This window comes from Rana temporaria, chromosome 3 (genome assembly GCF_905171775.1).
Source record: "Rana temporaria chromosome 3, aRanTem1.1, whole genome shotgun sequence".
Classification (NCBI taxonomy): Eukaryota; Metazoa; Chordata; class Amphibia; order Anura; family Ranidae; genus Rana; species Rana temporaria.
Genome location: NC_053491.1, coordinates 209,975,609 through 209,992,108, shown reverse-complemented (window position 1 = coordinate 209,992,108; position 16,500 = coordinate 209,975,609). Strand labels below are relative to the sequence as shown.

The 16,500-nt window shown below is 43.2% G+C and overlaps 1 protein-coding gene across 1 annotated transcript in view; it reads right to left on the bottom strand.

The window, feature by feature from the left end:
- Positions 1–16,500, bottom strand: part of LOC120930413 — a 147,293-nt gene that overhangs the window by 62,679 nt on the left and 68,114 nt on the right. Inside the window, exon 4 of the mRNA XM_040341600.1 lies at positions 8,340–8,450. Within this exon, the coding sequence (XP_040197534.1) occupies positions 8,340–8,450 (111 nt within the window). The remainder of the gene's footprint in view (positions 1–8,339; positions 8,451–16,500) is intronic.

Genomic DNA, 16,500 nt, shown 5'->3' with positions numbered 1-16,500 from the left:
CACCTACGAGCCCCATCGCGGGAGCCAGCGCCGAGCTGGCTTGCCGCGATGGAGACAGAGCCGTCATAGAAGCGACGGGAGATCCGACTTGGATTCCCGCCAATTCTACACGTGTGCGGCGTTTGTTATGAATCCTGAGGGGGAAGTCCCCGCCGGATTTTAAATAAAAATCCGGCATGGGTCCCCCCCTCAGGAGCATACCGGGCCCTTAGGTCTGTTATGGGTTGTAAGGAGAGCCCCCCCTACGCCGAAAAAAACGGTGTAGGGGGTCCCCCTACAATCCATACCAGACCCGTATCCAAAGCACGCTACCCGGCCAGCCAGGAAGGGAGTGGGGACGAGCGAGCGCCCCCCCCCCCTCCTGAGCCGTACCAGGCTGCATGCCCTCAACATGGGGGGGTTGGGTGCTCTGGGGCAGGGGGGCGCACTGCGGCCCCCCCACCTCAGAGCACCCTGTCCCCATGTTGATGAGGACAGGGCCCCTTCCCGACAACCCTGGCCGTTGGTTGTCGGGGTATGCGGGCGGGAGGCTTATCGGAATCTGGGAGCCCCCTTTAATAAGGGGGCCCCCAGATACCGGCCCCCCACCCTAAGTGAATGAGTATGGGGTACATCGTACCCCTACCCATTCACCTGCAAGAAAAGTGGTAAAAACACAAATAAACCACACAGTGTATTAAAATATTTTATTAGTCTGCTCCGGAGGCCGCCCCCTGTCTTCTTTATTAGCTCTTTTACCAGGGGGAGCTTCTTCTTTGACGTCTTCGGGTGGGTGGGGGCCGCCGTCTGGTTCTCTTCCACCGCCGGGGGGGGTGGCTTTTAAAAAAGCCCCCACCCCCCCCCGGCGGGTTTCCTCCGGCGTCTTCGGCGGGGCTCTTCTTCTTCCGCTATCCCGACGGGTCTTCTCCGCTATCCGGGGGGTCTCCTTCTATGTTCGCCGCTCTCCGCTGTTGACTCGTCGCACCCCGGTTCTTCGTCTCGCAGTCCGGTCCCTTCTTCCGTGCTGTACGTCTTCTTCCGTGCTGTGAGTTCTTCTTCCGTGCTGTGACGTCATGTTCTTCACTTCTCTTCTTCTCCCGATGTTGACACGCCGGTCCTTCTCGCTGAAATGACGGATGCGCGCCTTGCATCGGACCTATATAGGCCTCACAGTCCCATCATGCTCTGTACCTACCCATGTGATACCTACCACGTGGTAGGTATCACATGGAACCACGCGGAAGAAGAACTCACAGCACGGAAGAAGACGTACAGCACGGAAGAAGGGACCGGACTGCGAGACGAAGAACCGGGGTGCGACGAGTCAACAGCGGAGAGCGGCGAACATAGAAGGAGACCCCCCGGATAGCGGAGAAGACCCGTCGGGATAGCGGAAGAAGAAGAGCCCCGCCGAAGACGCCGGAGGAAACCCGCCGGGGGGGTGGGGGCTTTTTTAAAAGCCACCCCCCCCCCCGGCGGTGGAAGAGAACCAGACGGCGGCCCCCACCCACCCGAAGACGTCAAAGAAGAAGCTCCCCCTGGTAAAAGAGCTAATAAAGAAGACAGGGGGCGGCCTCCGGAGCAGACTAATAAAATATTTTAATACACTGTGTGGTTTATTTGTGTTTTTACCACTTTTCTTGCAGGTGAATGGGTAGGGGTACGATGTACCCCATACTCATTCACTTAGGGTGGGGGCCGGTATCTGGGGGCCCCCTTATTAAAGGGGGCTCCCAGATTCCGATAAGCCTCCCGCCCGCATACCCCGACAACCAACGGCCAGGGTTGTCGGGAAGGGGCCCTGTCCTCATCAACATGGGGACAGGGTGCTCTGAGGTGGGGGGGACGCAGTGCGCCCCCCTGCCCCAGAGCACCCAACCCCCCATGTTGAGGGCATGCAGCCTGGTACGGCTCAGGAGGGGGGGGGGCGCTCGCTCGTCCCCACTCCCTTCCTGGCTGGCCGGGTAGCGTGCTTTGGATACGGGTCTGGTATGGATTGTAGGGGGACCCCCTACGCCGTTTTTTTCGGCGTAGGGGGGGCTCTCCTTACAACCCATAACAGACCTAAGGGCCCGGTATGCTCCTGAGGGGGGGACCCATGCCGGATTTTTATTTAAAATCCGGCGGGGACTTCCCCCTCAGGATTCATAACAAACGCCGCACACGTGTAGAATTGGCGGGAATCCAAGTCGGATCTCCCGTCGCTTCTATGACGCGCTTGCTGGGATGTGCTGTCACTATTCCAGTGAGTGCGAGATCTCGGCACCATGTCGCCGAGTATCAGCGCGACGCTGTCGTGCTAAAAGCACAATATCACAAACACCTACTGTATATATATATATATATATATAGAGAAAGAGACATAAGAGGACATGTAGTCCAACATTTTACCTGATAAGTAGGTGGTTTCTTTTTTTTAACATTGTATGCACTGGCAGTCTCCTGCCACCTTTTTAATTTTATATTTGTAATGTATACATAATAAATACTAGCATCATCGCTGCAGCCAACTCCCAGAGCTAATGATATTAAAAGAAGCAACGGGCTATAGTTGCAATTTCACTTATCCAACTTGTATCCATTAGTGTGCGAGCAATAAGGGAAATATAATCAGAGCCCCAGCTTTGCTGCTGCCATAGTAACTTATTAAAGATAAATTATACTGTCAGACATAATTATATCTGTTGTTTTATAATCCCTTACAGAATAGAATAACGTCTCAGCTAGCAAATGGACATTTAACAGAAAACATGAATAAGGTGAACATGTAACCACTATTAAAAATAAAAGCATTTCTCAATTCTCTTCACATAAATTGTGTTAAAAAAAAGGTGTTGGCATGTAATGACATATGTGTAAGGTCTAACCCAGTCGGACAAGTATATCATTACAGACATATAGGAGCTTGGTAATGATATGTAATATAATGATGGGCTCCAGTTAGCAACACAAACAATTATTTAAGGGCACTTCACATGTAGCTTTGTATCATTGCACAGCATTACCATATGTTGCATTAAGGTAGCCACAATGTAAGAAGAATAAGAGATCTGTGAATAGATGGTTCCTAGACATATGCACAATTTTTTCGTTTTTGTTTCATTCAGGTTATTTTTATCTTTTTTTTTTTTTTTTTTTTCGAGTCATTCGATATGATCGCAATTTGTAAATTTGTGAATTAGAAAAGTCGTGAATTGGTAAATTCCAAAATGTAAAAATGAAAAAATTAGTAAAATCGAAAACCTGAAAATAAGAAAGAAAACTAACTAGCTAATAATAACTAACTATTAAATTATAGGAATTGGAATTTCCTTTCAAATTTGGCTGTTAGTGGATGTGACGAATGTGAATTTCATCCGAAGTTACGAATTATTCGAAATAACGAATACCGCATCTAAACAAATGGAACGGAATGAATTCATAATAATAATAAAACGTTTTTTATTATTATTTTTTATTATTATTAATTTGTTACATTCCATTCGTTTAGACGCGATATTCAATATTTCAGATAATTTGTAACTTTGGATAAATTTGTATTTGTTGCGTTCACTATCAGCCCAATTTGAAAGGAAATTCCAATAACTATAATTTAATAGTTAGTAATAGTTAAGTTATAATTAGTTAGTTATTATTTCCGATTTTGAAATTTTAGAATTTTTGAATTTACGAATTTTCGAATATTCAAATTTACGAATATTTGGAAAAATTTGGTAAATGAGTTTTTGTTTATTCGGATATTTCTGAATTAACGAACTTGTCAAAACTTTTTTTTAAAAAAGAATTCAGAATGAAACGAATTGCGCATGTCTAATGGTTCCCATCTGTGCATTGTAGGGTGTTAGGATTTCATGTGCAAGTCTCATTGGAGTACCCTTCTAAATCCAGAAATGAATGGTACCACAATGCACCACACTGCTGTGTGTGTTAGTGTGCATTGGGGTAAAAAAAAATGCACAGCTGTGAATCCAGCATTAATTTTTAAAGCTAAACTCCAGGCAGATATAAAAGACACCAATGAATGCAGTTTTCTATCCAGGAATGCATCTTTAATTGCAAGGAGTGTAGGTACCCTAATTTGACTTGATATCACCCTATTGCAGACTCTGTACAGCAGAGCTCAGAGTAAGAGAGAGAAAGCAGCACAAGGGCCATTACGTTGTATTGAAATGCAGAGCAGGGTGACAGAGAGATGGACTCATCAGTCTATCGCTTCTCCTTCACTGTTTACTCCCAGTCTGGGAGAGGGAAAATATCTGCAAGGCCTCAGGAACACTAGACGTTTTTAAAGCTGCTATTAAGGCCATCTGGAATTTTTTCTGCCTCTAAATGCTCCTGAATGTTAGCCTATGTGTCCCTACACAAATAGGCGTTTAGAGGCTTTTAGAGGTGGAAAAAAAAAACAGCAGCGCGTCCAGTAGAAGCAGCGTCTAAATCCTTTTAAACATGCGTTAATACTAGGCGCATCAAGCACTTGAGCGTTAGTTCATTACAGTGGCCAGAGTAAATTATTATTCTGGCCAAATAAATTAATGAAAAAAACGGAGTTCAATGCTTCCAAGCATGCGTCGACTTGATTCTGAGAATGCGTGGATTTTTAACCGATGGTTGTGCCTACTAACGATCGTTTTTTTTTCTATCGGTTAGGTATCCATCGGTTAAATTTAAAACAAGATTGCTTTTTTTTAACCTATGGATAAATAACTGATGGGGCCCACACACGATCGGTTTGGTCTGATGAAAATCGGTCAATCAGACCGTTCTCATCGGTTTGACCGATCGTGTGTACGCGGCATAAATGTTTTTTTTTCTTTGTCTGAATATCTCACTTCCTGTTCCCCTTCGGTAAGATTTTCTGGCTAACTAACCCCCAGCCAGAAGGGCTCGGATGATGGGGGCAAGCTTACTGAGGAGAAATAGGAAGTGAGAAATTCAGACAAAGAAAAAAAAACATTTAAAAGGTAAATCGAAGGAAAAGGTAAGTGAACCAACAATGCACTAGCTTAAAGGAACCTATTTAGTAAATAAAAAACGAACCTTTACAACCACTTTTATTAAGTAAATTTTTTAATTTGTAATCAGCCAAAAAAGTAATTAAACAACCAAATGAAACCTTACAGCTGTGTGATTAGAAATGAACGTTATTATGTGTTAAAGTGGAAAAAAAATATTAAGATAGCTATAATATACTGTACATAGCAGTGGACCTTTGTTTTGGGATATTTCTGGATAAAGGTCACATGATGGATACATTTATACTTAGGAATATAGGGCCAGATTCACAGAACAAATACGCCGGAGTATCTACTGATACTCCGGCGTATTTTCAAATTTGCCGCGTCGTATCTTAATTTGTGATTCACAAAAAAGATACAACGGCTTTTGGCTAAGATCCGACAGGCTTACGGCTTTGTACGTCTTCGGATCTTAGGCTGCAATACTTCGGCCGCCGCTGGGTGGAGTTCGCGCCGTTTTCCTGCGTCGGGTATGCAAATTAGCTTTTACGGCGATCCACGAAGCTACTCGCGTGCGTAACATAGTTTTTTCCCGTCGCAAAGTTAAGCAATCTTTTTCATTGCTTAACTTTACACCAGCCATGTTAAAGTATGGCTGTCGTTCCCGCTTCGAATTTAAATTTTTTATTTTTTTCGGCGTAAGTACGGCGTAAGTATGTTACGCACGTAGCCATTCACAAACACGTTGGGGCGCCGTAATTTCGCGCAAAGCACGTCAGGAAAATTGCGAACGGAGCATGCGCAGAACGTTCGGCGCGGGAGCGCGCCTAATTTAAATGGTACACGCCCCATTTGAATTAGGCGGGCTTGCACCGGACGTCTTTACGATACACCGCCGCAAGTTTACAGGTAAGTGCTTTATGAATCAGGCACTTACGCTGAAAACTTGCGGCGGTGTAACGTAAACGGGATACGTTACGCCGCGGCGCAGGCACCTGAATCTGGCCCATAGTTCTGAGGAAACCATATTTGTATTTTTCCATCACTATAAAAGTATAATTCTGACCAAACAAGCATCAATTTTGTAACAGTCTTTTGGAGCTTAATTGGAGATTTCAAAAGCATTTTATTTTGATGCATCGCAGATGCTGTTTATGTTATAATCAAAGTTAGGATCATTTTTTAACAATTCATCATTCAGTTGATTTTGTCTCTGCATGCCATAAAGATGGTGAATAAACATTTGTTTGATAAAACCACACAAAATACAACCCTGTTGAACAGGATCAATAATTCCCCAAGGGTTTCCATAATTTCCTCTTCAATTTTGCTAAAACGTTTGATTTAAAAAAAGATAAAAATGGCAACACAACATTTTGTTTATACAATAGGAATATCTACATGATCAGATTATTAACTAAAATACTGAAGCATGTGTGAGCCCCATAAGCTACCAGTACATTCCATGTCCAAAAAATAGTTTGTTTACTTTTGTACTTTTTAAATACAGATTAGTTAATAAGCCAATAGTTTACAGACTATACTTTTGAGTATGCTAGATAGATGTAGTAAATTAAAGAAAGAAAGCGATTTGTAATGACATTTAATTGGGGGAGTTCAATAAAGCCCAATGACACTTTTATTGCACCAGAGTCATAAATTCCTGCCACCCATTTTGGTAGCCTTACCAACATCTGTGGTAGATCCAGGTAGTTTCTAACAGTGGCACCTTTATAAAGTGCTATTATTGCACCAAAAAAAAAAAATGCCTTTAGTTTGTTGAAATTGGAGATTGTTAAGACCAACTCTAACTTGGCGTACAGAGGCAAGCCAGAGTGTCGGTCTCTGTATGCTGTATGCAGTAGGAGGCATGTTTGCTGCCACTATCACCTTCCCCTCTCCACCAGTGATTCTAATAGTGGGTGGAGCCTAATGGGGAAGCTGAGGTGACAGTTTCCCATCAGGTTCACTCTCTACTTGCAAAGAAGTACAGGAAGTGGGCAGATTCCATGTCCAATAGTATGGCCCAGATTCACAGAGTGTGGGCGCACATTACGCCGCCATAGCGCAAACGCCATACGCCACGCCGACGCAGCGCGGAGAGGCAAGCACCGCATTCAGCAAGCTCTTGCTCCCAACGATGCGTCGGCGTGGCGTAGGTTTTGAAGGCGCAGGCCGGCGCAGGTGGAAGTGGGTGTGACCCCATGCAAATGATGGTCCGAGCGTGGTGCAGTGTTTTACGCCCGGCTTATCGTGAACGGCGTCTGCGACATGACGTGGACGCATGCACAGCACCCCTATGCGCATGCTCACAAGCACGCCGGCACAACCGCCAAAGATACACCGGCCCACTGGCGTACACCGAGAACATAAGTACGGCCAGCCATACGCCCGTCCAGCGCAAAAGTACGCCCGCTTGTTCCCTGGTGCAGACGTACTTTTGTGATCTGTGCCAAGATGTCATTTTGTGATCTGTGCCAAATTAAATTGGTTATTTTTTTTCTAAACTTTATTTGTCTTTCTTCCAGGGGCAGACTGACAACTCATGGGGCCTCCGGGCAATAGGAAATTAGGGGGCCCCCAGACAATAGATTATGGGGCCACACAGTATACACACACATACAGTATACATACACAGTATACATACACACCGAATACACATCCACACATTGAAAAGGTACTGGAGAGGCGGGGCAGCTATAATCTTGTTATTTTTTTAAAAACAGAGATTTTTACATACTGTCCTTCGTTTTACTGAGGCTGGCAACCCTTATGGGGCCCCCTAGTGGCATGGGGCCCTCTGGCAGTGCCCGAGTGTCCGAATGGTCAGTCCGCCTCTGCTTTCTTCTATCTTTTACACTGGACTTCATCTTTTAGAGTTCCAGTTAGTGACACTAATTTGACATCCTAATGTGATGTTCAGGCAAGGATAAGATTGCTAGCGCACACACTTGGCATACACATATACGCTTTGATGTCAGAAGTAAGCATTATTCCTCAAGGAGATTTCAAGCCATTGGACCAGGTGAATCCTTTCCTCTGCTTACGAAAAAGAGAAAAGGAAGTGATAGATAGCATTGAAAACTCTTTTCAGGCCAATTTGCACAATGTGCACTAAGATGTGGCACTGTGTTCAAGTACAGTCAGATGTTTCCTTTCATAGAAATATCTTCTTGTCTATGTGGAGCAATAGTCAGTCTATTACGGGTTTCTATATAATAAACTAAAAAGAACATGTTGATGACCACAAATATGCAAATAAATGAGGCTTGATAAAATACTCTTCAAATTTCATTAACTGGCTTTACACTTTAAATAAAAGATTTAAAACTCTTCCTATATTATGAAAACGTGTATATTCCTACAGAACGCTGATTTACAGATTTCATAGCTTAGCGTGATTACCTTAAAAGGAACTGAGCACACAACTTTGTCATCACTGTGCATCATCTGACTTGAGCGTTCCCATGTGAACTGAAGATCGCGTGATATTATCTTCCACAACAAATCCAGTAGCTGTGAAAATTCAGAAATAAAATCAGACAGTGTCTATTAACGGGAAAATAAGTCATAGACTATTTTTTTCTTTTCAGTTTTCTTTCTAGAATATTACATTTTTTAAGTATTAACATTTGCCCTTTTGTTATGGATAATACAAAGGAATATTAATTGCTCATCTTAATGTTTTTCTTAGAAATTTCACACTACCAATAAGGCAGCAGGACACGAGAGACTAGTCCTGCCATAGTAGGAATAGTGAAATTTCATAGTAGTAGAGGCAAACACAGGAACTCCAACAAGTTCTGAAACCCAAAGAGACATGAAAGAAAAACTAGAGAGCAATTCAGATTATCAGCATTCACCTCTTTGTGAAATATTAATTTTGCATTGACCCCAATATACATCGTTGATCTATAGTACATGTTTTTTTCTGGAGTCATCAGTTTTCTGCCGGAAAAAGTAAATTTGGTGTGTTTGGTTTTAAAATGAACATGTTCTAAGATATATATACAGCATATATTTTTTCAGCATTCTATTGTTTAAAACAAACTTTACAATAAATACCTTCTGAAAATATAATATCAGTAAGGAATTTGGCACCCTGCTTTTAAAAAGAAAATTACCCAAAACACTTTTCTCCTATTTGAAATACATTTTAATAGGATATACAATCAGAAATATATAGGATCAAAAAATAAAGGTCTTCTCTACAAGAACGAAAAGCATAGGCAATCAGTTGTTAAAATGAAATCAGGGGTGGCCTTGCAAATTGAGGCGCTAGCATTACTGCACAAGGACTTCATTAGTAGAAGACACAAGATTCCTGTTAGTCATGGCTGAGGTCCTTCCAATACCTATCATCTGGGTGCAGAAGTCCAGGAACTGTGACACGGGATGCAGACCATTGGTGCTAGCATGAAAACTGTTAGGATCCATGTATATTGATGTTTGCAGGCAAAAATATGCCTTAAAGGGGTTGTAAAGGAAAAAAAATTCCCTAAATAGCTTGCTTTAACATAGTGCAGTCCTCCTTCACTTACCTCATCCTTCCATTTTTCTTTTAAATGTCCTTATTTCTTCTGAGAAATCCTCACTTCCTGTTCTTCTGTCTGTAACTACACACCGTAACGCGAGGCTTTCTCCCTGGTGTGGAGAAAGCCTCTTGAGGGGGCGAGCAGGCAAGTCAGGACACTCTCTACTTTGCAGATAGAGAAAGGATCTGTGTGTTAGTGGGCATCCTGACACTCCTGCTCGCCCCCTCCCCCCTCAAGAGGCTTTCTCCACACCAGGAAGAAAGCCTCGCATTACGGTGTGTAGTTACAGACAGAAGAACAGGAAGTGAGGATTTTTTAGAAGAAATAAGGACATTTAAAAGCAAAATCGAAGGATGAGGTAAGTGAAGGAGGACTGCACTAAGGTAAAGGAAGCTATTTAGGGTAAAAATGAATTTCCTTTACAACCCCTTTAAGGCTTCAAAGCAGAAATGCTTCAATATATAGCCTGTACCCATGTATCCATGTAACAAATAAAGTACCTTTATTCAAGAGCATCTGAGTTGCCAGCCTTCTTGATTGAGTTGCCAGCCTGAACCCCCTGGCTAGAGCACCGGATCACAGTTTGTGGAGCTGGGGTAACATTTTGTTTCTTTCATTAGTATTGTCTGCATATCTCAGGCTGTCAATATTTCTCCCGGTGATCTTAATTCCAGCTTGTGATTCACCGATTCTGGCATTTCACATGATGTACTCTGCATATAAGTTAAATAAGTAGGGTGACAATATACTGCACATTCTTGCCGTACTCCTTTCTCAATTTTGAACCAGTCAGTTTTTCTTAGTCCTGTTCTAATTATTGCTTCTTGGCTTGCATACAGGTGAGGTGGTCTTGTATTCCTATTTCTTTCAGTATTTGACAATCTTGTTGTGTCCACACAATCTAAGGCTTTACTGTAGTCAATAAAGCAGGAGTAGACATTCTTCTGGAACTCCCTTGCTTTCTCCATGATCCAGTGAATGCTGGAAATTTGATATCTAGTTCCTCTGGCTCTTCAAAATCCAGCCTGTACTTGTGGTTTTGGTTCACATGCTGCTGAAGCATGTTTCTTGACATATTGGGGCAGATCCACAAAAGGATTACGCCGGCGTATCTACTGATACGCCGGCGTGATTTTAAATTTCCTGCGTCATATCTTTGTTTTGTATCCACAAAACAAGATACGACGGCAACTGGGATCGATCCGACAGGCGTACGTCTTAGTACGCCAATCGGATCTAAGCTGCAATTTTTCGGTGGCCACTAGGTGGCGTTCCCGTCGAAATCCGCATTGAGTATGCAAATTAGCTAGTTACGGCGATCCACGAACGTACGTCAGCCCGGCGCATTTTTTTACGTCGTTTTCGTTCGGCTTTTTCCGGCGTATAGTTAAAGGTGCTATATGGTGGCGTACTCAATGTTAAGTATGGCCATCGTTCCCACGGACAATTTTGAATTTTTTACGTTGTTTGCGTAAGTCGTTCGCGAATAGGAATTTGCGTAGAATGACGTCACCGTCGTAAGCATTGGCTTGTTCAGGTTAAATTTCGAGCATGCCCCCAGGGACGGCGCATGCACAGTTAAAAAAAAAACGTTGTTTACGTAGGGTCATCACAGCGTATTTACATAAAAAAACACGCCCCATTACATCCATTGGAATTCCGCGCCCTTACCCCGCAAAAGATACACTACGCCACCATAACTTACAGCGCGAATTCGTTGAGGATTCGAAACAAAACAAAGTAAGTTACAGCGGCGTAGTATATCTTAGATACGCTACGCCCGGCGCAATAATGCGCCGTTGTACGTGGATCTACCCCATTGAGTGCAGCACTTTAACAGCATAATTTTTTGTATTTTAAATAACTCAGCTGGGATAACTTCACTCACACTAGCTTTGTTATTAGCAATTCTTTCTAAGAACCACTTGACTTCACTCTCCAGGATATCTGGTTCAAGGTCAGTGACTGCATCATCGTGGTTATATGGGACATTCAGATCTTTATTATATAGTTCTTCTGTGTATCCTTGCCATCTCTTCTTTATCTCTTCTACTTTTGTCAGGTCCTTGCCATTCTTGTCTATTATCATGCCCATCTTTGCACAAAACTTTCCCTTGATATCTCCAATTTTCTTGAAAAGCTCTCTAGTCTTTGCCATTTTGTTGCTTTCCTGTAATTCTTTGCATTGATTGTTTAAGAAGGTCTTTTTGTCTCTTCTTGCTATCCTCTGGAAGTCTACATTCAGTTGGGTATATTTTCCCCTTTCTCCGCTGACTTTTGCCTCATCAGATAGCCACTTTGCTCTCTTGCATTTCTTCTTCTTTGGGATGGGTTTCATTTCTGCATCTTGTACGATGTTACACACTTCCTTCCATAGTTCCTCAGGCACTCTGTGTATCAGATCTAATCCCTTAAATCTGTTCATCACCTCCACTGAGTATTCACAAGGGATCCGATCTAGATCATATCTGAAATGTCTAGTGGTGTTTCCACTTATTTTAATTTAAGCCAGAATTTTTCCACAAGAAACTCATGGTCTGAGCCACAGTCAGCTCTAGGTCTTGCTTTGACTGACTGTATAGAGCTTCTCCATCTTTGGCTGCAGGGAATATAATCAATCCAATTTCTGTATTGGCCATCCGGTAATGTCCATGTGTAGAGTCACCTATTTGGCTGTTGGAAAAGAGTGTTTGTTAGAGTATTTTTTTGATAAAACTCTATTAGCCTTTGTCCTGCTTCATTTTGTACTTCAAGGCCATATTTACCTGTTATTCTGCATATGCTTTGGCTTCCTACTTTAGCATTCCAATATCTCATTATGAGAAGGATATCTTTTTTTTGGTGTTAGTTCTAAAAGGTGTTGTAGATCTTCATAAAAGCGGTCAACATCAGCTTCTTCAGCATCAGAAGTTGGTGCATAAACTTTGATTATTGTGATGTTGAGTGGTTTACCTTGGATACAGACTGAGATCATCCTGTCTTTTTTGGGATTGTTCCCCCAGTACTGCTTTCCTCATTCTTTTGTTGACTATGAGTGCTACATCATTTCTTCTGAGAGATTATTGTACACAGTGGTATATAATAGTAGTCATCTGAGTTGAATTCACCCATTCCAGTCCATTTTAATGCAATCTTGCCATCTCTTGTTTGACCACATCCAGTTTACCTTGATTCATTGATCTTACATTCCAGGTTCCTTTGCAGTATTCTTTACAGCATTGGACTTTCCTTTCATTCCTACCATCCACCGCTGAGAGTCCTTGCTGCTTTGGCCCAGCCATTTTATTAGTACTAGAGCTAATTGCCCATAATTTTTCTCAGTAACACACTGGACACCTTCCAGTCTGTGGGGCTCATCTTCCAGTGTCATATCTGTTAGCCTTCTCTGAAAAAAATCTGAATAACTCTTATGCCGTGTACACACGATCTGGCTTTTTCCCGGCCAAATCTCATCGGAATTCCGACAGAATTCCATCAGAGAAAAATAGAACATGTTCTATATCTAAACTCAGATGGAATTAATCAGAATTTCCAATCAAAAAACTCAGATGGGGCTACACACGATCGGAATATCCAATGGATAATGTCCGTCTGACTTTTTCCATCAGAATATGTTCTTCCTGCCAATGCTTTCAAAAACAATAAGCATGACATAATATTTAGCAAATCTCTAAGGCCTCGTAGACACGACCGGACATGTCCGCTGAAACTGGTCCGTGGACCAGTGTCAGCGGACAGATCCGATCGTGTGTACAGACTAGCGGACAGATTTCCAGTGGACAAATGTTTCTTAGCATGCTAAGAAACATGTCCGCTGGAAAGCTGTCCGGCGGACATGTCCGCTGGTTAGTACACCTAACCAGCGGACAGATATCTCCCGCATGCGTCGAATGGATTCGACGCATGCGTGGAAGTATTTTACTTCCTGGTTTGGTGACGTGGCGGCGTCAACGTCACCGCGCTGTCTGTCCGTGGGGATTTCGGTTTGATGGTGTGTACAGCCATCAGACCGAAATCTCCGAGCGGACATGTCCGATGAAAACGGTCCGTGGACCGTTTTCATCGGACATGTCCGATGGTGTGTACGAGGCCTCAGAGCATACTATGGACATTTTTAATAAAGGAATTGTCAAAAAATGCCTCCTGCATTTATATATTTTTACACTCTTGTAGTGAATGGGTAGGGGTACTATACCCCATACTCATTCACATGGGGGGCGGGATCTGGGGGACCCCTTGTTCACCACTTGCCGACTGCCACACGTCTATTTACACGGCAGAATGGCACGGGCAGGCGTTCCTTTAAATTTGCCCCCCCCTGCAGGTCACGTGAACTGTTTGATGGCGGACAGCGATCGTGAGACGGAGAGGCAAAACGGGGAGATGCCTATGTAAACACAGCATTTCCCTGTTCTGCCTTGTAACATGGCAGGGATCAACTGCTCCCAGTGATCGGGAGTAGTGATCGTTGTCATGTTCTAGTGAGCCCATCCCCCCCTACAGTTAGAACACATCCCTAGGACACACTTAACCACTTGATCGCCCCCTAGTGTTCAACTCCTTTCCCTGCTAGTGTCATTTATACAGTAATCAGAAGCTATTTGTAGCTCTGATGGCTGTATAAATGACAATGGTTCCAAAATAGTCGCAAAATAGTGTCAAAAGTGTTCGATGTGTCTGCCATAATGTTACAGTCCCGATAAAAATCGCAGATCGCCATCATTACGAGTAAAATAAATAATAAAAATTGTTATAAAAAAGCACCCCGTCCCGACAAGCTTGCGCGCAGAAGCGAACGCATACTTGAGCAGCGCCCGCATATGAAAGCGATGTTTAAACCACACACGTGTGTTATCGCCGCGATCAATAGAGTGAGAGCAATAATTCTAGTCCTAGCCCTCGCCTGTAACTCAAAGTATGCAACCTGTAGAATTTTTTTAAACGTTGCCTATGGAGATTTTTAAGGGTAAAAGTTTGTCGCCATTCCACGAGCGGGCACAACTTTGAAGCGTAACATGTTGGGCATCAATTTACTCGGCATAACATTATCTTTCACAATATAAAAAAAAAGTTGGGCTAACTTTACTGTTGTCTTATTTTTAAAAAAATTGATTTTCCCCCCAAAAAGTGCACTTTTAAGACCGCTGCACAAATACGGTGTGACAAAAAGTAGTGCAAAGACCACCATTTTATTCTCTTGGGTGTTATAAAAAATATATAATGTTTTTAACATGTAAACACCAAAGCTCAGAAAGAGGCCCGGTCCTTAAGTGGTTAATGAAGGTACAACATTTAGCAACTCGCATGGTTGAAAAAAGAGGCACATCTAAGTATACAGACAACCAGGGTAAAGCTGTCCACATAGACTGCCCTTCGCACCGCTGGCTCTCACTGCTGTCAGTCTGCAATCGTGACCGGAAAGACTACCCTGCAGTAGAATGATCTGAAAGAGGCTTGAAATGCACGTGGAGTGCAGCATGGAAGGGATGACAGTGATGGCAGAGCAGAGGATGGTCTATGTGGAAAGTTTTACCCCTGATGCCTGCATACTTAGATGTCTGTTTAAATCCTCAACCATATGAGTTTCTAAATGTTATACCTTCATTAAATGTTACCATATTGCTACACTTATGCCACGTACACACGAGCGGTTTTCCCTTCTGTGTTTTTTTTCCCGACGGAATTCCACTCAAGCTTGTCTTGCGTACACACGATCACACCAAATTCCAACAGTTAAAAGCGCAGTGACGTACAACACGTACGACGGCACTATAAAGGGGAAGTTCCATTCCAACTGTGCCACCTTTTGGGCTGCTTTTACTCGTGTTAGTAAAAGTTTGGTGAGAGACGATTTGCGCTTTTTTTAGTCTTCGTGCTTTTCAGTCCGTTACAGCGTGACGAATGTGCTATCTCCTTTATGAATGCTAGTTTTACCAGAACCAGCGCTCCCATCTCATATTTGATTCTGAGCATGCACTTTTTTTGCGCGTTACAATTGCATACAGACGAACGGTTTTCCCGCTAGGATTTTTTCCTGACGGGAAAAAAGAGATCCTGCTCTCTTTTTTTTCCTGGCAGTTTTCCTGTTGGAAAAAGTCCAATGGAGCATATACACAGTCGGGATTCCTGGCCAAAAGCTCTCATCCGACGGGAAAACCGCTTGTGTGTACGGGGCATTGGAGGCACCACTCTTCTCTTTTATACTTGTCTTGTATATCAAAACATTGCTTGTATAACAAGTCAAAATTTATAAAAAAAAATTCAAAACAAATAAATATATTTTTTTATGCTTTCTTTCTTCAATTTTCACTTGGTGATCTGGCAAGTAAGTCAGTTATTTTATAGCTCTTATATTAGATGAATTAGGTTACAGGGATGAGACACCCCATTAAACACTGACAGGGGTCCTTAAAATGATCAGCTTGTTGCTGTAACTGATTATAAAGTATTAGCTTGATTTTGTCTTCAATTTGTCAGTGTATCTAAAACTGCTAGATCATCTAACACACACCCCCACTGCCCCCCCCCCCCCTCCAGACCGACAATGCTGCTGTCTTCTGTGCCCATCGTGCTCCTTCATCCAGATTGGAGGCATTCAAATGCAGGGGTGTGTCACTGGCCAGATTACCAGATGAAAGCAGAGGACAAAAAAAAAAATAAAGAAAGGGAAAGCTAATGCAGTCACCACATCTAACGAATGGTAATCTGCATTATATTAAATTCTTGGTTTGCTGTTTAACCGCTTGGCGCCCACCAGCCATCAAATGATGGCTAGGCGGTGCGGCTCTTGTTCTGGCCGGACGTCATATGACGTCCTCGGCCCTCTAGGGGGCGGGCACTCCGGGCTGCGTCACTCGGGTACAAATGCACGTGCTCGGGGGCCGCGATGTCCGCCGGGCGCCCGCAATTGCCCGTTAACACAGCAGGACCATGGATCTGTGTGTGTAAACAGGGGGACCAATGGTGTGTTCCCAGTACAGAGGAACACCGATCGGTCTCCTCCCCTTGTGAGTCCCCTCCCCCTACAGTTA